The 22,604-nt window shown below is 41.0% G+C and overlaps 2 protein-coding genes across 2 annotated transcripts; one reads left to right on the top strand and one right to left on the bottom strand.

Annotated features, from left to right (window-relative positions):
* The first annotated feature begins 8,342 nt into the window (after window positions 1-8,342).
* Window positions 8,343-10,175, top strand: Or83c (Odorant receptor 83c). Its single transcript, XM_065866863.2, has 6 exons — window positions 8,343-8,909; window positions 9,062-9,300; window positions 9,410-9,599; window positions 9,663-9,818; window positions 9,888-9,959; window positions 10,033-10,175. Exons 1-5 carry the CDS (start codon window positions 8,346-8,348, stop codon window positions 9,936-9,938), a joined length of 1,200 nt encoding a protein of 399 aa, XP_065722935.2. The 5' UTR covers window positions 8,343-8,345; the 3' UTR covers window positions 9,939-9,959; window positions 10,033-10,175.
* Window positions 10,176-11,711: 1,536 nt separating this feature from the next.
* On the bottom strand, window positions 11,712-20,396 carry LOC139352878 (argininosuccinate synthase-like). The gene is made up of 2 exons (XM_070995516.1): window positions 20,283-20,396; window positions 11,712-12,570 (listed from the first exon to the last, which is right to left on the bottom strand). The coding sequence occupies exons 1-2, from the start codon at window positions 20,394-20,396 to the stop codon at window positions 11,728-11,730; spliced, it is 957 nt and encodes a 318-aa protein (XP_070851617.1). The 3' UTR covers window positions 11,712-11,727.
* Between the last annotated feature and the right edge of the window lie 2,208 nt (window positions 20,397-22,604).

The raw sequence follows: 22,604 nt of genomic DNA, 5'->3' as shown, positions 1-22,604 counted from the left end.
GTTTAAGTTTACAAAGAAATGATATAAGAAGATTTGGAAGCTAAGCCTCTTGCCATAAGCGCATACAAAACCTATCATATAAGGAATTTTCATCAACTCTCGCCTAACGAACTTTAATGATCCCAAAAGTGAGTTTCGCACTTTCCTCGATTTACCCAGAACTCGCAGTGCCTTAGGGCGAATAATGGACCGCAAAGTAATTGCCAATGGACTCTGTCCTAACAATGGCCCTTGCTATTAACTCGACGCATACCAAAAACAGGGAGTACCAGGAGTGGGGGCTGGGCACATTCCTTGGGTCAGCCAACTGGCCACCAATCTCCCAATGGAGTGGCCCATAAAAACGGCAATTTTTCCAGTTGTCAGCGGCAAATGCGTGGCTTAAGTTACGGCGATTGGCTGACAGTTGACACCCCAGACCCAGACGCATAATTACATTCCCGGATTCTATGTTTGCCCGACTTCTAGGCCGGAACCGCCCACACCAGCACTGCCCGAAAAACTGTCCAGCATACTAAGGAAATTCTTTAATATTGGTTTTATTATAGGAATGTCGATTTAGCCTAAATTTCTAGTTCAACCGAATGTGATTATAAAAATGGTTCCATTTAATTAATTTATTGTTTTAATATAATAATATTTCTTATAAAGTCAACCTGCATTTTAATAGAATGAGGTTTGAAGATGGGTTCCAAGATTTTGGTTTCCACAATGTAATATTACTTATTTTTTGAACCGATTCAAATCCTCTAAAAGCCTTTTTTCCTTCTTAGACTCACAAATTTTGTCAGTCTGGAACTGGGTACCTCTTTTCTCCTAGTGCACCTTCCCTAGCAATTGTAAGTCATTTGAAAACAATTTTGATTATATTTTTTCCAAGCGATTTCACAAATCCGTTTTATGCTCCGGCCCGCGAAGGAAAGCAAGGGAAAAAGTGCGTTTTGCGTATGGGTAGTTAACAACATGCCCCATAATAATAACATACATTTCGAGGCCGCCCCACCCCACCCACTCCCCCACCCCCCCTTCCGCTGGGCAAACGAAATGTTTGCTGTAAACGACCTTAAAAAACGAAAGCCAAGCGTCGAAGACGAAAAACGAGAGCGAGTGGCGAAAACAAACAGAAATGCCTGCTCACATATAAAATCAAAAGCTTCCTCTTTCCTCCAGGACTCGCTTGTTGTCCTTGTTCCTGTTTTCGCCGTTGTTATTGTTGTCGAGGCAAATTGCAAATAACAAGCGAAAGTTCGCACAGGCAGTTTGGGCCATCAACGGCTGGATCGGGCCAGGAATAAGGAATAATAAAAAAAGCCAGAAATGTGCGTAGCATTAGCCGTAGTCGACTTGATTTTGATCGCTTCAATGAACATTAATACACAGGCGCAGGGGGCGGGGCTGGCTGATTGGGAGGGGCCGGTGGGCGGGGGCGTGGCAGGTTGCCTAAGTGGGCGCTTGTTTACATGCATACATTTGTATTTAGTTCGACTAGTAATCCTGCCCCTGCCCCACACTCTTTTTTCCCGAAGATTCCGGTCAGTTCACACTAATGGTTTGTCTTGGGAATGAATTATGCGGAATACTTATATACTTACTAAGTATCTGATCTCAAGCGTAACCATCATTCTGGTGCTCACTGAAAGTATTTTATATATCAACTTTGGATAAACCTAATAACTTCAGTAATAAACTTAAAGTTTATTGGTTACTTTTCATTTACGTACTTGAACATTTTATTAACCTTTTTTACATCACTTAATATAACATTTTTATTGCCTTACATTAACAAAAAGTGGTATTTAAATATGTAAGTATTGCTTACACATATGATTGAAAAGCATAAAATAGATAAGTAAGATATCTAACTTATGGTTTGCCTTGGGAATGAATTATTTAGTAAGTATCTGATCTCAAGCGAAATCATCATTCTTGTAATTCGTAATAAAATTAACTTTCCTGCAACATTTAATTGAAAATGAAAGTATAACTGACTTACATAAGCTAGGTTTCATATTATTTAACTAGTTTTATTTATTTAATAAAAGCTTAATTAATAGTTAAGTTTAATTAGTTATTTCATTTACATTTTATTTCATTCTAAGTTGTAAAAATATATTTTAATCAAATTTAATCTTTGTAATTTTTCATAAGCAAGATAAATCATAGCTTTATTATAAAGTTCACAGTATACTAAAAGCCCAGAGTACATCTTGTAGATTAGAGGGTATCCAAGAGGTTTTCTCGAGCGATTTTTCGTCGACTTTCGGGGCAGCAGTTGCTCGGCAAATGAAGCCTACTTATGGGGGATCTTGATTCGGCAGTGCGTAAACATCACGGCGTGCTAGTGTGTGTGAGCAGCGCCCTGCGTGAGTGTGTGGGTGGGGCTGCTGTATGGGCGCTTATTTCCGGCGTGGCATATCTCGTTTTAGATGCGTGCCACGGCAATCTCTTTGTGTTGCGTTTCGCGTTTTCCTGTCATAAATGCCGCCGCCGAACCTTTGTTACGTTTCCGCTTCACTTTTATTTTAATAATTCACCCAGCATTTATGGCATGTACAATGTACACACATACTTTTATTCATAAGTGCTTCCCCCAAACCCCCCCATCCCTTCCACCTGGCCACCGGACTTGCTCTCAGCCCGCCATTGTGCACGTCATAAATCTCATTTTTTCCGTTTCCGCTGGGCCCACTGCCCACTGCCCACCGATGTGCCTGATTGAGGGCGGCCGGAAGGGGGCGGGGCAATGTAAATTAAACATTTCCAAGGCTTAGACTGAGATTTCAATCCCTTGTTTAACCGGATAATGCCTTTATCTTCGCTCGCTGGCAACAAGTGAATTTTATATAGAATTTCTTTAAATCCACTAGCCCATTTTCGAACCCCTGAGGATAAATTTCCCACCCAAGTCTCTCTTCCGTTGCGAGTGAGTTTCCGCCTGCCACTCTTATACTTCCATTCAGCGGAAATATCCCCCCGGTCTTAAGAGAAAATTTCCCCGCTTAGTTGGCAGACTGGAAAGGGAATTTCCGCTCGCTGAGTGTCTCTCCTGGCCCATTCCTCTCATTTGGTCCTGCCTCTCTCTTGTCCCTGTGGGATATTTTCTCTTTGCTCGGTCTGAGTGGGAAATTCAACGAGCACATTTTGTGGCCTACAATCGCCTGAGATTTTGGACCTTTAATGAGTGAGAATGAGAACTTTTGGGGCCAGCTTTCTTCTTTCGACCTCCTACACAAAATGCAAAAATATGACATCCATCATTTCCTGACTCACCTGATAAGATAGTACGAAGGGGATAGTTTGCGGGGGCCTCTGCTAATCTTAGGTTTACAAAGGCTAGGATGAAACTATATAATTGTAAAATGTAAGTTCATAGGAAATGGGATTTCGGAATGTATGTCATTAGGAGAGGGCGGCATTTATATATTTAATACATTTCGTTACACTCCCAAAGAGTTTGAAGAAATTATTTCGAATTCAATAATAAGTAAAGCATATAAATAATTTATTTCAGAGCCGTGAATATCAAAATGTAGTCTGAAAACTGTAATGAAAATATAGGAGTTGGTACTTGAATACATTAATTTGACGAAATGTGCGCTTTCTTAAAGAACTTTGGGTAATCATTAAACAGAAATTACAAATATTTTCAAAGGAAAAGTTATTTAGCACTCAAAATAAGAAGGAAACAGAGAAGTACAAAATAAAAATAAATTTGTTTCGGAACAGTGAATATCTAAATGTAGACTGACAAATGCAATGGATATTAGAAGTTGCTATTTAAATACATTCAACGCAATTTGGTATATTTTCGAAGTTTCAATATTTGACAATAGGTGAATTTTTGTGAAAAACTTGGTGTTATCATTTAATATTTCAATACTTAGCAAATAGTTCGTCTACAGCCCATGGATAACAGAAATTACAATTATTTTAAATGAGTATCTTTTAAATTTCAAGATCCTATCATTAATTTCAATAAACTAGTTTTGCTTTTGTTTGTACTCCTCGTTTAATATTAAAGTGCCTGATCTTATCGCCGCCCGCAACTCACTCAGCTTAATTTAAACTGTCCCCACATGTCGTTTAGCTGATTCATTTAAACGCGTGCCTGTTGCCATTCATAAAAAAGTGCAAAATATGCTGCGTATTTGCATTTGTTAATTGGCCTTATTTGCTTTCAAACATGACCAATGGCGGTTTATTTTTGTATCTCCCACTCGCCTGTGACAAGGCAGATATATTTTTGGATTCCCCATTCGGAGGCCCTTTGAGCCGCTTTCCTTTGCATACTTAGCGTCTGGGTGCGGCGATTGTGCCAGTGGATGGATGACAAGTGCCCGAATGGCGCCCAAACAAAGGAGCAATGGGGCACAATGGCAAAAGGGAAGGGGGAGGCGAGTGGGCGGGGAATGCCAGGCGCAGAAAAAAGTTATGACACACCTACAGCATTTAATCTGACGTCCTTGTAGCGACTCTCCCGGCGTCCAGTGAGTGTTAACCATCAATCAAGCTGCTGCCGGTTAGACGGTAGGCGTAACACTGGCTTTTCCCGGAGCGGAGTGTCCGGAGTCCCGAGACCGGAGTTCATTTCAATCATTAGCGTGCCAAGTCAGCCAGCTCCTGTTGATGCTGTCAAATTAATAAAGAGCCCGGGCTGACCAAGGGTTGGCCAACGGGGGAAGCAGAACGGATACCGAAACAGGCAGCAGACAACAGACTACACCACCCAGTCCTAAGTCTACACAGCGAGAAAATAGCTCTACATTTGGTCATCAACATCAGTCAATAAGTGTAACTATTCAGCTCGACTGTATCAACTATTCTGCACTCACATCCTTAAATTCACGCTTGGAGTATTTACTTGTTTAATAAACATTTATCAACCATGTTATTATATTGAGAAAGATATTTAACAATGATTAAGAAATGTATTTCTTAAATTAATATATAGCTCAATTTAAAAAAAATAAATATATTTAGTAACATATGTAGGCATTCACAAAAATTCAACTGTTGAGGATGTTCTTCGCCTTAAAGGTTTTCAAAATATGCGACGCATTTGGTCACACTAAATAGTTAGCAGCTATGAAATTTGGTCATACTTAATATTTATCTTCTTTGGAAGATAAAAGCAAAGCAAACTGTACCCCCTCATTTCCCCCAGTGTCTCCAGCCATTCCCACACGCTTTAAGTCACTGCCGCTCATAATGCCCATAAAAAATTTGTCATCATTAGCCGGGGCGAATGACGCTGACGTACTGGGTCCGCCCATCTATCAATGTGTGTATCTGTGCGCCGGGCAAGGACACTTTAAGATATTGCCCAGCTCGGGTGCTCTGCTGCATATTAGTTAGCAGCTTAAAGAGTTCGATTGATTGATTATGCACCAAGGGGCAGTGGGCCACTGGGCAAAGGTCGCCGGTCGCTTTAAGGCTTTAAGCCGCCCATTAGGGTTATTAAATATGCTCCTTTGTGGGGTAGCTCGTATGTGCGCTGTTAGAAACGATAATGGATTGCGAATATTAATTTCTTCGCATAACGAAAAGAATCAACAGAGAACAATGCGTTTAATCTTTATAGACACGCAGCCGCAGGAGAGGGACGGACAATGCCTTGTGCCAATAATGATAACCGGAAGCCATTAAAGGAAGTTTCAATACAAGAAACACTCTCCCACGCACACACTCACGCGCTCGCACACAAACGCATGAATGCCTCCATAGGCAGCTTAAGGCTCTGCGCTTTCCTTTGTGTGTATGTGCACTGGGCGAAGAACTGAGGAGTTGGATGAAAAATATCGAGTCTTTAAAGGACATACTTCAAAATATGGCAAATATATTGCAATCTTCGACTTTTTAATGAATGTAGTTCTGTGGAAAAAAGCTAATTATTGTTAGCCTCAAAAAAATAAGACGTGTGTTCGTTTGAAATTTTTAAAGAATTTAGGAGGAGCCATACGAATACTTTTTAAATTTAGTTCTAGGCGTCTTAAAGTATGCAGTGAATGAAGGATAGTCGAGCTTGAAATAGATTGTTGCATACTTTTAGACACCTTAAATGACTTTAAAAGTTCAACTGATGAACTTAATACAAGTCTTCATAATGTGCTGGAATTGTTCTTTGTATTAAGTTACAAGTCTTCATAATGTGCTGGAATTGTTCTTTGAAAATAAAGAAGAATGCTTTCATGATCCAATTTACCTTCCTAGAGGATTTATAAATATCTTCGAAATATAGTTTTTTCTCAGTGCATGCGTGTGGTTGTAGTTGTGCCTGTTGTTTGCCTTCCATTTCCATTGCATCGTCGGCGGCAGCGGCGATATTGTAATTTTTATTCCTCTTTGTGCCATTCAGGCGGCAAGCAGCAAAGGGGAATCCTGCGAAAGGAAGCCGTCCTGCAAGTCGAGCGTTCAATTCCCTTTCAATAAGGAAGTGGGTGTGGGAGTGGGCGGCTGGATGGCTGGGGGACTGGGCGACTGGGCGTGGCACCGCACACGCACCTTGCAATCTTGCTAATGTTTTTCTAGAGAGCGCGTCTTAAGACCCGACTGCAGTTGCTGCTTGCAGTTTGCTCGGCAAACAGCCGGCGGGGCGATGCGGAAGTCAGGTTGGAAATCCGACCCTGGCTCAGGTCATGCCACCAGTATTATGCAGGCCGCCAGGCAGACAAGTGAGGCGCCAAGTTTTCGGGAAGTCAGGGGGCGGAGGAGGGGGTGGGATCTGGTGGACCATCAATGGCACACACTCGCATTTTCAATTGATTAAACATCAAACGCACAGGCATGTAACGCCGTGTTTGTGTGTGTACAGCCTGCATTTTTTACGTGCCGCAGCGCAAAAATGCCAGGGAATATTATCCGAGAGCATTATGTTGATGCCGATATATACTCGCACAATATGAAATTCCATTGCATTTTATAGGCGGGCAGGCAGCCAAGGAGAAGACAACAGAAATACAAAAAACAGAAGAAGCCAGTAAGAGCTGTATGGTGAGGCGTTACGACACCTGAGTACCCAGTACTTACTTAAAGGTATTTTTTCAGATGGCACTTATTGGTAGAGTCGAGTATGGAATTCGCTAGAAGTAACATTATTTAATAGGTGTTTAAAAGTATGCCACAAAAATAAATACTCAGCTTAGATAGTAGCATACTTTTGGGCACCTTTTTAAAAACCATACTCCCTAGAACTTTGATCTCTTCTTAACTGATACTTAAACCGCCTCAAGCCCATCATGCCCCACCAATGGGTATGGGAATCAAACACACACAGGGCTGAAACACAATGGAAGGCAGTAAAAACCTGCGGCAGGCCATTGTGAGGCATAAACAAAAGATGCAGCAGATGGAAGGCGGAGCTGCTGGATCGGCCAGAATAACAAAATACCGCAGACAAAAACCGAAAGCTGTTCGAGCGTGGAAAAGGTGAGTCCCATCCCAAACCATTCCCCATTCCCCATTCCCCCTGCCCTGCTCCTCAGCCACGGCCCAAGTACAAGTGAGTAGTTTTAGTTGGGGATTGGCCTTTAGAAATGTGGCAAAGCAAAATTTATAGCTTGGAAATTAATAACAAAAAGCACACAATGAACTAGTGCATATATACCCGCCAGGCCATCCAAGGGGCCTGACTAATAACGCTCCGCACTCTGAAGTGTATTAGACAACAGTGCGTATGATGAATGCCATCGAAGGACTTTCGAAACAAAGGCGTATAATTGTATGCGAAAGGTGGCCGTCCACTGATAAGGGGGAGACAAAGGACGAGGGAACTTTATTGTGTTAATACTGCGGTTTCCTAACCCAAGGCGCAGAGGTCTTAGGCAAAATACTTCCCACATTCCCCCATTTTGCAATAAGTTCCAGAATGCAAACAATGTGAATTTCTTGGGCCTCGAGGGGATCTAGACTTTAAAATATTAAAACAAGATTAGGAGAAATGCTTCTTGGCTCTCTCAAGACATATGGTTATATGGAGTACTTATTGCAACCACATAAATAAACAAAATCCTTTTTTTAAGCTAACAGATAACCATTAGACAAATATTTTCTCCCCTTGCAATACAATTTGATAATAAAACTCTTATTGATACTGAATATTTATGTCATAGTCTTTGTAGAAGTAAAAGGATTTAATTAAGTTGAGTTAATCGATAAATCAAAGGGTTTAGCTCAGATGGCAAATTCTGTAAAATTCACATTTGCCATTAGAACGATTAGGACAGTAATTACAAAATTACTTGCTAATTATGATAATTGCAGTGGCATTTGCGTTCCAACGGATGGGACAAAACAAATATTTCTCTATAAAAGCCAAGGAACTGGACACTGACATCAGTTACATCACGATGAGTAATCCGGTGGCAGTGAGTCCAGCCACTCGCTTTCGCAAATTGTCCAGGAACATCAACAGTTTGACCAACTTACTTGGTGTGGATGTGCTGGCGCCTAAGTTGGTCATCAACTATCGTACCTGGACCACGATCTTTGCAATTGTAAACTATACGGGGTTCGCGGTGTTTTCCATACTGAACAATGGTGGGGACTGGGGAGTGAGCCTTAAGGCCAGCCTGATGATCGGCGGTCTCTTTCATGGAGTCGCGAAATTCCTGACCTGCCTGCTGAAACACCAGGACATGAGGCGTCTCATATTGTACTCACAAAGCATATACGAGGAATACGAGAACAGGGGAGCATCTTACCACAGAACCTTGAACTCGAACATAGATCGAATGCTCAACATCATGAGGATCATTCGCAACGGCTACGCAGTCGCTTTTTGCTTAATGGGTGTCCTGCCGCTGGGTATGCTAATGTACGATGGAACCCGGGTCACCATGATGCAGTACCGCGTTCCGGGACTACCACTGGAGAACAACTTTTGCTACACACTCACGTATTTGATTCAGTTGGTAAGAACTAGGGTTGGGACCACATCGATAGTGGAGACTATCGGGAGTTTTGGCTATCGATACTGGGCACCATCGAATGTAATTGAAATTTGATGTTTATAGAAAAAATGCGTCTTATGTAAAATCTAAGGTGAAATCATTTTTGTTTTAAGGTCACAATGGTCGTAACAGGCGTTGGGTTCTACGCGGGCGATTTGTTTGTCCTTCTCGCCTTGTCTCAGATCCTAACGTTTGCCGATATGCTGCAGCTAAAGATTAGCGATCTGAACGATGCCTTGGAACTAAAGGCAGAGAACAGAGCTCTGGTGGCAGTTGGAGCTCCAATAAATGAAGAGGACCGGCGCCAATATCTTCTCATAGAAGTGATCAAGTGGCATCAACTATTTACACAGTAGGAAATATTTAATTTAGTTAATTCGCAAGTTTAATTTCATTTGATCATCACAATAATATATATTGTCTACTGATATCTAGATATGTTAACAATCCTCATATTTTAGATATTGCCGCACGGTGAACGGCGTTTATTACGAATTGATCGCCACTCAGGTTCTGTCCATGGCTTTGGCCATGTTGCTCAGTTTCTGCATTAATTTGTCCAGCTTTCACATGCCTTCGGCCATCTTCTTCGTGGTTTCCGCCTACGGCATGTCCATCTATTGCATTCTGGGCACCATACTTGAGTTTGCAGTAGGTTTTTGTCAAGTCAATTAGTTGAATATCTAACACCAACAAGTTCTTATGTTCTTACAGTATGACCAGGTGTACGACGACATCTGCAATGTGGCCTGGTACGAGTTGCGTGGCGACCAGCGAAAGCTTTTTGCTCTGATGTTGCGAGAATCGCAGTTTCCTTATACCATACAGATTCTTGGAGTTATGCCGCTATCCGTAAGAACGGCCTTGCAGGTGGGAAAATTAGATTTCTTTTCTTTTACAACCTTGTAACTTACGTTAATCAATATCATTTTTTTTCAGATAGTAAAACTAATTTACAGCGTGTCCATGATGATGATGAACCGTACTTAAAAGCTACCTATTGGTAAAATTGTAAGTTTGTTAGATGTCACTTGGATTTTACAGTCGATACTCTAAAGAATTTTTCAATTTCTTGTATTTCCAGTTGTAGTATTTTTTCAAACAATATATCTAGGGGACACGTATGATACCCAAACATGGAATTTTTAAATATGCACCTTTTGCATATAAATAAAGATATCGTATGTTATTGTAGTACATATAATAAAACACACTCATATAGCTGAAGCTTAATTTTTCGAAAAAATACTTTTGTGATTGGTTAAACCGCTTCACTACTATCTGATATATATAAAGTTTGGTGTTAAAAAAAATACTAAAATGTTTGAATGGTTTAAATGATAATTTACAAAAGAGTTGTTGAATAAAGTAAAACGTAGCACTGAGTTGGTAAAAAAATCTGGCATAAACCAGAAATCCAAATTTTAAACCATCCCAGAATCCGCTTACAAGTGTTTTTTCAGCGTAACTTTGAAATGGTGTTCTCCAGTTTGTCCCTGATGAACTCGTCGTCGGGATGTTTTCCTGCTTTTTCCTGCCATTAACCTTGGCCACTAATTACCAACACACAGAGCTGAATTTATGGCATCGGTTTATGGAGCCCCCGACTCGAATGCATTAATTGTGCTTCTCATTAAGGGGAGTTTCTTATGCACAAAACATTTAATATATTTCGCATACACGCATAAAAATTTAATTTATTTTGAAATGGTCCGTTCACTTCCCTGATATTTGGCCAGCGGACATTAATAGCCCCCGAGCAGGCCATGAATAATGGGCATTTTATAAATGTGGTCGGGACAATGGCCCGGATGCTGGGATAAAAAATAATAACAATAATTGTAACGTTATTATAATGCAGTTGTAATTAAGTACACCGCTGTCGTATATGCCGTCGTCCAATGCCTATAAAAACGGAATGATTTTAATAAAATCAACAGTCGGCAGGTCAGAAAGGACCAGAGCAACAGTTTGGTCGGCGGACTCATCGACCTCTTGGACGGAAATTTACGAGCGTTTCACATTCCATAATTTACTCATTTTTCATGCGCTATTTAATTACGCTAAATAATGGCCGCAAGGGGTTGAGTCGTTATTTGCTTATTTATGTCCAATGATAGCTGTACACACTGTAGTGAAACAAACAGCCGCTCAAAAGTCGGGCGAAGTGGTTTTGACCATTTGGGCAAGATTATTAACTCACAACGGAGCATTCAAAATCAACAAGGAAGAACGCTATAGTCAAGTACCTCGACTATCAGATACCCGTTACTCAACTAATGGGACCAAAGGGAAATGGAGGTATGCAAGCAGCAAAGCGAGATTGAAATGCGCCACCTACCGGCGGTCGACAGATTTAAGCGTTACGGACGTTAGAATGGGCGTGGCAAATTTTTGTTTGGATCAATCGATAGGTTTTGACGAGACCAATACATTTCAATTGTGGGCGCCACAGTTTTGGGCGGTTTGTGGGCGTTAGGGTGGGCGTGGCACTCTGCTGAAACAAACTTGCGCTGCGCAGGAATCTCAGGAATATGCGTGCCTTATCCCAGTATTGTAGCTTGTATAGTTTCCAAGATCTCAGCGTTCATACGGACAGACGAACAGACGGACAGACGGACATGGCTAGATCGACTCGGCTAGTGATCCTGATCAAGAATATATATACTTTATGGGGCCGGAAACGCTTCCTTCTGCCTGTTACATACTTTCCGACGAATCTAGAAGATACCCTTTTACTCTACGAGTAACGGGTATAATAAATGTATTACAACATCGTTTATTTGCCCTGCTTTGGCACTTCGTAGGCGCCAAATGCTCGCACATGTTCCCTAATCCGGACAGCATTGATGGCAATAAAGCCTCCTGCATCCTGCGGGACATAGCCACCATGGATGTCCATGGAGACGAGCTGTTCGTTGTAAAGAGCTCCGACATCGTCCGCCGCCTTGCGGGCAACGGCGCGACAATACCCAGGTGCCAATTCCACGGTCACCTTTCCAGAGACACGCTCCTCGGCCAACTCGATGCATTTTCGGACATAAATCGCCTCTGGACTGAACCAGAAGCCATTGTACACATAGTCGGCCATGCGATCCCGCAGGACTTGCTTGGTGCGGAGCACTTCGCGGTCCAAGGCAAAGACCTCGAGATCCTGGTGAGCAGCATAAAGGATCGTGCCTCCGGGCGTTTCGTATACCCCGCGCGATTTTAAGCCCACATAACGATTTTCAACGATGTCAATCCGGCCGATGCCGTAAGATCCACCCAGATCGTTGAGGAATTCCAGCATTTCCAGGGGTTTGGTATAAACTCGACTGCTTGCCAAATCCTCCACACTGGTGGGCAGTCCGCGATCAAACTGAATGACCAGACGCACGGCAACCCGAGGAGCCTTCGTCAAAGGATCGACAGTCATCTCGTAGAGATTGTCCGGAGCCACAGTGTTGGGATTTTCGAGGACTCCGGACTCGTAGCTTATGTGCAGGATGTTGGCATCGGTGCTCCACGGAGTAGCCGGCTTGGCACTCACCTCGATTCCGTGCTTTTGGGCATAGGCAATGAGGTCCTGACGGCCCTGGAACTGACGGCAGAACTCCACATCCCTCCAGGGAGCGATGATCTAAAAAATATAGAAGAGGCATAATCGTCAAGAATACGTCTTGGTTTATTTATATACTGAATTTTATAACATATTTTTAAACTCCAGATATCAGTTTTATAAATAACAAGGAAGAACGCTATAGTCGAGTACCTCGACTATCAGATACCCGTTACTCAGCTATATGGAGATATGCAAGCAGCAAAGCGAGATTAAAATGCGCCACCTACCGGAGGTATACAGATTTAAGCGTTATGGGCGTTAGAGTGGTCGTGGCAAATTTATTTTTGGATCAATCGATAGGTATTGACGACACCAATACATTTCAGTTAAAAATTTTTATCTAGCATGAAAATTGTGGGCGTCACAGGTTTTCGCGGTTTGTGGGCGTTAAAGTGGGCGTGGCAAACTTTTTTTTAGGTCAATCGATAGGTATTGGTGAGAACAATACATTTCAGTTAAAATTTTTATTCTAGCATCAAAACTGTAGGAGCCACAGTTTTGGGCGGTTTGTGGGCGTTAGAGTGGGCGTGGCACTGTGCTGAAACAAACTTGCGCTGCGTAAGAAGCTCAGGAATCTGCACACCAAATCTCAATAGCCTAGCTCCCATAGTTTCCGAGATCTCAGCGTTCATCCGGACGGACAGACAGACGGACAGACGGACAGACGGACAGACGGACATGGCTAGATCGACTCGGCTAGTGATCCTGATCAAGAATATATATACTTTGTGGGGTCGGAAACGCTTCCTTCTGCCTGTTACATACTTTCCGACGAATCTAGTATACCCTTTTACTCTACGAGTAACGGGTATAAAAATATATTATTTGGTTGCAATTTCGTTTAGACTTGATACCACAAATTAAAATCAATTGCTTGAATTCATGCCGAAAAATGGATTTAATTCGAAAATCAATTTCCCCTTTTACATTTTAATAAGCCTATCAAAATTAACTAGTTGCTAGAGTTATAACTGATCGAATTTGAATAAATATTTAACACCATATTTGACATGTAAGGTCCTAAAAATAAAACAAAACAAATTTTAAATACCTTGTTTTATTTTCATATTTACGTTATTCAAAATACTTACTTTACATACACTTCAATCCAAAGTTTAAAGCTTGTGCTGCACGGGAAAGAAGCAAATATATTAATTTCTTAACATTATTTATTTTAAATATTTACATAGTAAGATTAAAGTGTTGATACATTTCAAAGTTAATTTTAAAATCGAAATAATTGGCTAAACAAATGTTTTAAAAGGTATCGTTTACTTATTATTATGATGTCAAAAAGGATTTCAGAGAACTGCTTAAATGTCTGAAATGTAAGTCAATTTTAAAATCTGTATAGATAGCAATATTGGCAACTAAACTTTTACAATAAAAGTGATCATGAAACTTCCTCGAGTAAATCGAAATGCAGACTTTTGCACTCGGCTCTCCGGGTATCGCATCCCCTAATGCAGTTTGTTGGCTGGCAGATATTTAAAAGTTGAGAAAATATATAACATTTCTTAATTATACCCGTTACTCGTAGAGTAAAAGGGTATACTAGATTCGTCGGAAAGTATGTAACAGGCAGAAGGAAGCGTTTCCGACCCCATAAAGTATATATATTCTTGATCAGGATCACTAGCCGAGTCGATCTAGCCATGTCCGTCTGTCCGTCTGTCCGTCTGTCCGTCTGTCCGTCTGTCTGTCCGTCCGGATGAACGCTGAGATCTCGGAAACTATGAGAGCTAGGCTATTGAGATTTGGCGTACAGATTCCTGAGCTTCTTACGCAGCGCAAGTTTGTTTCAGTAGACTGCCACGCCCACTCTAACGCCCACAAACCGCCCAAAACTGTAACTCCTACAGTTTTTATGCTAGATAGAAAATTTTAACTGAAATGTATTTTTCTCATCAAAACCTATCGATTGACCTAAAAAAAAGTTTGCCACGCCCACTTAAACGCCCACAAACCGCGAAAACCTGTGACGCCCACAATTTGCATGCTAGATAAATAATTTTAACTGAAATGTATTGGTGTCGTCAATACCTATCGATTGATCCAAAAATAATTCTGCCACGCCCACTCTAACGCCCATAACGCTTAAATCTGTCTACCGCCGGTAGGTGGCGCATTTTAATTTCGCTTTGCTGCTTGCATATCTCCATTTCCCTTTGAGTAACGGGTTTCTGATAGTCGAGGTACTCGACTATAGCGTTCTTCCTTGTTTTATTAATGTTATGTATTTACATTTTACAATAAAGTGTTGACAAATTTCAAAGATGATTTTAGTAGATATTGAAATCATAATGATTAGCTGGACATTTTAAAAAGTATCGTTAACTTAATATTATTATGTCAATAAGGATTTTAGAGGACTGCTTAAATGCCTGAATATGTAAATCAATTTTAAAATCTGTATAGCAATATTGGCATCTAAACTTTTACAATAAAAGTGATCATGAAACTTCCTCGAGTAAATCGAAATGCAGACTTTTGCACTCGGCTCACCGGGTTTCGCATCCCCTAATGCAGTTTGTTGGCTTGTTGGCTGGCAGATAACAAAACTCATTTACAGCCTGTCCACCGCAATGACGCAGAATCGTGAAACCGCCGGAAAGAGGAGCCACTCGGCACTCAGCTCGGGGCTCTTAGCGTCAAGACACTTTGTATCAAATGCAGCGGGCCATCAGCCGTGCCATGCAATACATTTTCTAATGCTTGTTTTGAATCATATTTAGGAGCGGGCCAGGTGGCGAAAAAGAAGGAGGGGAGGTGGGCGGTCAGGTCGCCAGCTGGCAAATAAAATAAATTAGTTGCAGTTGAAAGGTGGCTCAGACACAAAAGTCAACACGCAACGCGCGATGGAACCGCAAACAAACGCCAGCTGCTGGGCGCAGATAAAGTGGCAGGCAAACACGCCGAAGGAGCAGGGCGAAGGACGAAGGACGAAGGACGAGGCTCTAGACGCGCTGGAAGGACCTATGGCAAATCAGCTGCCAACGCAGCGCAGCTTACTGGCAAATATTAAAATGCGAATTTTTATGCTCGCTGACATTCGGGCCTCCCACTTTGCCACCACAACTTTTCCCCTGCAAGCATAATTCTCACTATACGAAATTCGGGGGAATGTTCTGTGTTCCCTGCACGGAAAATACATTTTTAAAAACGATTATACATGTTTTTTTAAATTGAAATTAGTGAAACGCTATGTGTTAAATATTTGTGATATAGAAATGTTACCATCCATGACCTCGTTTTTAAGATAGAAAATAATCTTACATTACATAATTTATTTTTTAAAATTATTTACGAGAACCTGTATAATATTTCTAGAAGGTTACTGATTTATTATTTCGTAAAAACTGATTTTCGATTAATACTTGCATACCAAAATACCATTAAAAGAAAAATTATATTCAACTAAATGGTTTAAAAAAATGGATGCAATTTTTCTAGGACTGAAGGGAATAAATAAATTTAATAAATTCAATTTATTATAAAGTGTACTAAATTATAATATGGTATTATACAATGATATATATTTAATTTATAATAAATACTATGATCTGATCAATGTAAACTATTATATATTTATTATTATATATATAGTAAATAATTTGTTTCATTTAAAAATATTTTGAAAGATGAAATTTGTTGAACTCTTCTATTCAGGTCGTTGAATCGATTACCAACGAATATTAAAATTATTTGCCGTGTTTGACTCCTGGCTCTCCTGGCTCCTTTCGCTCCCGGCGTATCCTTTCGCCGGCATTTTCTTGCCGCGTGCGCACATAAATTAGCTGCCAGGCTAAGAAATGGCGGCGGGCAGCAAAGGTTGTCCCAACCCCGTTTCCCGCTGCGGTTTGTTGCGCCCTGTTTATGCGGGTGCTGCTGGTGGGTGCATTAAACCAATAAATCAGCGAGCCACTGCAAAAAAGCACAGAACCGGGCAAACTGTTGTCAGGCACTCTTCGAGCCACCAGCGTGGCTCCGCATATTTAATCAATATGGTGAGCACCAAACATGAATTAATCTTGGCGCCCTTTAAAGCGCTCCGCATTTTTACGCTGCCCGCTTTTTACAACGGAAAAGGGCATTTTTAATTTAGAGAAATTCCTGCGGCCATAAAAAGCTTGTGGGGCAAATCAATTAAATTTAAATTGTATCCCATTAGAGCCACATTAAATGAGTTAAGTCATTTGGGGACCCAGAGCCCAGAGCCGAGAGCCGCGTGCCGCGTCTTAGCCCTCTTTTATGCGGCTTTGAAAAGGGTACAAATGAATTCATTTTATTTTTTGACGCACATAACCGCCCCTTGTCCCAAATCACCGGAACCCAACCCGCCGCTGGACGCAATTAAAATGCCCACGAGCTACTAATTTGCCATGAAACGGCGGGTGGCTCGCCAAATGGCCCAAAGTCCTGGCGGCCCGATCCCGATTTTAAAACGCTGCCGAAATTTAAGAGTTGATGGCTATTAATTTATATTATGCATGATTTGTGTAGCATTTTTCTGATGGCACAATCGCTTTCGGCCCCGGCCGGCTGTCGGTTTCCAGAATTGCCTTCTGCATTCTGCGGTAGATGCCATTTTCCCGGTCTGTGTCTATCTGCGTGCTAGATGTTTATGCAAATGAGTGAAATATTTGGGTCATGCAACTGAAAAGGATCGCAGTGGGCATTGAACGAAACTAAACCTTAAACGTTTAAATAATTACAGAGATTAGGCAGGGGCAATGGCGGTGGAATTTATCAATGGACGTTTGAAAAGGGACCCAAGAAATTAATCAAATGTAATTACAATTTTAAAGTGGAACTAAAACTAAACATAGAGTCCATAAGTCGTATTTGATGTCTGCCTGATAAAGAAATGGAAATATAACAAAAAAAATATCTAAAAAAGAAAATTATTTGATACAACGCTAGAAATATTTAATTATAACATATAACGTCATAAAATCCAATTAAATTAAATTTAATTTGTAAATTTTTTTTTGTTTTATTTATAAAAACAGCAATGGATGAAAACATAGGCAAAAATATTTAAATATATTATGTTATCTTTGGAATTATATTTTTTCAGTGTAGGTTAGTGATTTACATTCCTAAAGTATATATACATTTTATATAATTCTTGACGAAGAGTTTATTTGTATTATTGGAGATAAAGTAAATGCGAAACTAAAATATTTTAACTATTTCCAAAGCTACATATGTTTTATTGCTTATAAATTTCGATTATTTTTCAGCAATTATCAAATTGAGCTCCTTAAATTTGAAGTAAATGCTAGAAATGTACCAGAAGTTTCTCTTAGGGTTCCAGCCCCCCTCCATCCATATGGATTAGGCAATTTGCTGTCCTCATGTGAATGGGGGCGTGGTCGCTGTCGTCGTTTATGGCCAACGCCCCCCTTGGCGAGCCATCTGTCGAAGGAGATTTGTAGCGACAGGGACAACGGCAATGACATCGACTTCGCAAACCGACGGACTCATTGCGACAGAATCTTTTTGCCCCTGCGACAGCATCCGCAGGACGATCGTCCTGCCAGCCAATTTCTGCTGATGTCTGCCCAAAACTTCTCGCTGGCCAAGTAATTATCGAGCTCCCGGTCCCGGCATCCGCCGCACTGCACTTGACTCACAGCTCAAAGCTCACAGCTAAGCAAAGTCGAAGCGTTAATGCTGCGTGTCGAAAGCAAACTTTGATGGCTTAATCACTTCGGGGGAGTCGGAGGGGGCTCAGGGGGAGCGGTGTGTTTGCTCCAGTTTGCTATCAGCTTGTTATTTGCTTTGGGGGATTTTAAAGTGCACGTGTTTACCAGGCAGCGTCTTAAGTCGCTACTGCTAAAAACGTGTCTGAGGGCAGTCAAAAGTGCACGGAAACAAACTGTGTGGGTATTTATCCTGGCTTAAGACCTGCGATTTTCAATCATAAACTGAATGGGGCTATAAAAATATGGAACTCTACCAGCAAAATAAAAATAGTTTGATACTGCACAGAACCAAAAGAATGGTTGTTTTTAACTAGCTTATATTCTAACCACACAATCAATTTGTAATATCACAGCTTAATAAAATGTGTAGAGCCGTGACTCGTTATAGAGTAATTTATTGCATAACCTTTACAGCTTTGAACTTTGAAGAAATGTTATATTTGTAAAAAAGTTTCAAATGGTTTTTTTTCCTGTGTGCGAGGGGAAAAGGTAGCCAGCGACTGCAGCACTCGGTGCACAGTCAAAGTCATAAAACCATTTAATTATATTAAACTTTTAATTGCGTAGACAGCTAAGAAACACTCGCACACAAACACACACCTCAAGGAAAGCCCCAACATATGCAGGGGGTAGTACGGGTGGAAAAGGGGAAAAACCAGGACGCCCAGGACTCACAGCGGCACACTTAACCAGGACAAGTTGGCGGCGTTGCTGCCGCTGCTCGGCGTGCCCTGCTACTATGTAAATGCAATAATAAAGTTATTAAAAGTGTCATAACAACTCAAGTTGAAATAGCGAAAAGTTTTCACCAGTTTCTTGCTTTATGAAGGGCGCCAACTTAGCTCCCGACTCCGAACAGTCGATGTTGGGAGTTACCCAGCAGGGAAGAAGTGCAGAAAAGTAAGGATCAAAGAACCACGAAGACCCGCAGCTCAATGGCCAAGCAATTGATGTTTAATTGATCAATTAGTTGCTCCCTGCACAAATCCCACCCACAAAGCACACATAAACAGCCGTGGACACAAATTTATGCTGGAAATAAATGATGAACCAAAAAAAACTTTAAAATATAAGGATTTATTATATACCTTAGGGGCAAGGGGGCTAGACATCGGACGAAAGGCTAGAACGTACCTTATGTATTTGGAACTGATGGAATACTAATTAAATTCATAATTTAATTTGAAATGTATTTAACTTATGTTAGAAATAATAAAAATAATTATATAGTTTAAATTGTATTATTATTATAATTATTTCACAATCTATAGGTAAATAATAGTAAAGTGTACGAATTTGGGTTTGGAATATTTAGACCTTTGATTGTAATTAAGTCCTTGTAGCATTTTCTCAAGATCACGAGGTTGATATTCAATTATTTACAAAAATACTTGGCAGAGAAACATTAATTTTAAAATTATTTTTAAAAAGTCTTTTAAATCTGTGCCTCTGGCTCCCAAAATTACTAATTTCCAGTACTATTGTCTTCACCGCCACTATAGACAAGGCCCCTATGTCTGGCTGTGTGTGTGTGTGCCCTCATGTGTGCGTGGGCTCGCTGTATTGGAATTGCCCACATCAAAGCGGCATATAAGTATATTGACGCTCATCAATCAAATTGATTTATGCCAACAAATCATTCATGAGCAATTTCCCAAAGTGATTATCTCTCCACGAGAGACGGGCAATGGACCAGACCCTGCCACGCCCCTTCGCCAGGCCCAAACCTTGCCCCGCCCCCAAACAGTGCAGCTCCGAGATGGCAAACGCAAAAGGCATGTTAACTGACAGCCAGAAGGACACTGGGCGGGACGCACATAGACGATGGAAACGGTGCCCGGGAATCCGACTGAGACAGAGACAGGGAGAGGGAAACAGAGAGAGAAAGAGAGGGGAACAGGGCGCCGAGAAAGAGACGGCAGTCAGTCAGGCTCAGAGGCATTGCCATTGCCAACGCCAGTGACTGACTGATTGACGCTTGACTGTCTTCATCACAAGCAATTTGGCCGGCAAACACACCCCTGCCCCGTCCACAGAGCACAGTCCACGGGACAGGACAGGAATCCTGATTCCTGAATCCCAAATCCCAGAATCCGGCACCAGAAACAGGGCCAGAATCGAAAGCCGGGCCATAGAGATGCCCTGCCGAGATTGCGCGCCCCTCTCGCCCGCCGGCTTTGTGTGCCTCGCAGAACTTCACAGACAGTTAATAAAGCTCAACTAACAGCGACGACAGCCACGCCCCCGCCTCCGCCCCCGCTCGCAAACACACACACGCACTGGGGGAAAAACTGGGAAATGGGTATTACAGGTCCCAGCGAACCAGAATTAAACTTGTAAGTGGTAACCCAACATTTATCTCAAGGCATTTGAAGGGAATACAAAACCGATTGATATATTAATAAAAGTATTCAGAAAAAGTATACTATTATCTTTAAGATTAAAAAATATATATATCCTATTAATATCTCTAGTTAAAGGTACATGTGGACACGGAACCACATTATACTATTTTAAACCTTGAACTTTCAAACAAAGATAGTTTGGAACTTTTAATAAAAGGAAATTAATCAAATTCTGTGTTAATCCCGCAATCATATCATCATAACAAACCTATAATTTAATTGTATTTATCAAAAGGACTTCTTGAAATAGAATATAATAACAGATAATTAAATCGAAATTAAACCCTCTTCTAAGCCTTTAAAACATAATTTTAAATTAAAAAAGATAAGATAAGATTACTTTTTCTCTTTGTGCACTCGGCATTAGTCATTCGCTATTCGACTAGCAGCACCAGCAGTCGATCGGCTTGTATCATATTAGCCGAAGTTGCTTATAGCAGGCAATCAAATAAATTTTCACGGTAAACGATCAAAGGCAGCGAGTGCAGCGAAGGACCTTCTCCTCGGACTTGCTCCCCAGCATTTTTCACTCACTCACACACACCGCCCACACGGCCATGCATCAACACATGTAAGGGGCGTGGAGGCGGAGAAAGCATCTCACTTTGCCTAAACCTTTTGATTGATTTGGTGATAAATTGACGAGGTGGCAACCGAAGAGGCGAACAGATTGCCGGCAGATTGAAGTCATGCGAGTGGGATTGGGATAGTCGGAGACCTGCGACTAATTGCCGCCATCGGGGGCTAAAAAGGTCAAGGCGAAAGTGCGGAAGACGAGACACTACTCCAAATAAATATGACAGTTTTCTGGCGACTGCGGCAATTACGCACCAATTAGCAGTAGACATTTGTTTATGCCAAGCAAATTTAGGAAAATCATTTGATGCTCTCAGGATTTTCTCAATGTTTAAAATATTAGAAGTATTTTTAACATTATTGCAGAGAAAATTCTGACGTTCTCCTCTGATTTGAAAATTTTCTTAAAAATATAACGACATTTTTGAAGTTGAAAATGTTTTTATATTTTGCTCGAATCAAGTTGAAATGGCGGCTCTTATATTGTATATCTCAACAAATAAACTATTAGTTTGGTCAGTAGTGTATACTTATCAAAATGTTGTTGAATAAACTCAATTTAACCTTTCTCTTCTCATCATTTCGTTCTAAAGTTGATAACACTGATACCAAAATGTACTTACACGGTTTTCAAGAACGAATGTTCTCAGTTCAAGAACAAGGTACTTTAATATTTTTCTCTGGGTGAAACAATGTTGCGAATCCACACACTAAATTTCAAATAATGATAATACTGTAACTGTGGCAATACAATTTTATTTTGTTAAAAAAATATATGAAATTATATTTTAAAGCCTAATCAGCTGAAAATATTCCAAATAAAAAGCTAGTACTGATCACATTTTTAAGAAAATAACTTTAAAAACTCCTCGGACTATAGACTTTCTTGTTCTTTCCACGTTTTTACCATAAACAGGTGGCAACTTTGATTTGGCCAAGTTCAACTGAAAATCACGAAGCTCCATAAACGAGTGCGTGGCGAGTGTGAGCAGGAGCGACAGCTGCCGAGCCATGATTAATGTTAGCAATTATCTGGCACAAGTGTCAAAAATATTTAAATCAATTGCCGGGGGCTCAGAGCGAGGTTCTGGGGGAGCAAGAGTGGGAAAACACCGAACAAAGGGCCGAGACAGGACGGCAGACAGAAAACAAGACAAGACAACACAATTCGCGCAAATTGAGCATGATGAAGAGCAGGAGATTGCTTCGGTTGTTGTTGCAGATGCTGCTTGTCAATGCCAAAAGATGGCTTTTCTTTTTAACTGACTCGCGTGCGTGCTGCGGGGCCTCGAAACTTAAAGACGATCCCGATGACGATGACGATGACGGGGCGACGTGGAACCTGAAAATGAAGTGGGAG

This window comes from Drosophila suzukii, chromosome 3, assembly GCF_043229965.1.
Source record: "Drosophila suzukii chromosome 3, CBGP_Dsuzu_IsoJpt1.0, whole genome shotgun sequence".
NCBI classification, from domain to species: domain Eukaryota; kingdom Metazoa; phylum Arthropoda; class Insecta; order Diptera; family Drosophilidae; genus Drosophila; species Drosophila suzukii.
Note: the sequence above shows the minus strand (reverse complement) of the source record. Positions and strands in the feature narration are given on the sequence as shown.

Excerpts from the sequence above, each read along its gene's own strand:
- LOC139352878 (XM_070995516.1), bottom strand. The coding sequence starts at position 20,396 with ATGGCCCGGCTTTCGATTCTGGCCCTGTTTCTGGTGCCGGATTCTGGG. Across the intron at positions 12,571-20,282 it reads GCTCTGTGGACGGGGCAGGG|ATCATCGCTCCCTGGAGGGA; the intron begins GTGTGTTTGCCG and ends TATATTTTTTAG.
- Or83c (XM_065866863.2), top strand. The coding sequence starts at position 8,346 with ATGAGTAATCCGGTGGCAGTGAGTCCAGCCACTCGCTTTCGCAAATTG. Across the intron at positions 8,910-9,061 it reads TCACGTATTTGATTCAGTTG|GTCACAATGGTCGTAACAGG; the intron begins GTAAGAACTAGG and ends TTTTGTTTTAAG. Across the intron at positions 9,819-9,887 it reads CCGTAAGAACGGCCTTGCAG|ATAGTAAAACTAATTTACAG; the intron begins GTGGGAAAATTA and ends ATTTTTTTTCAG.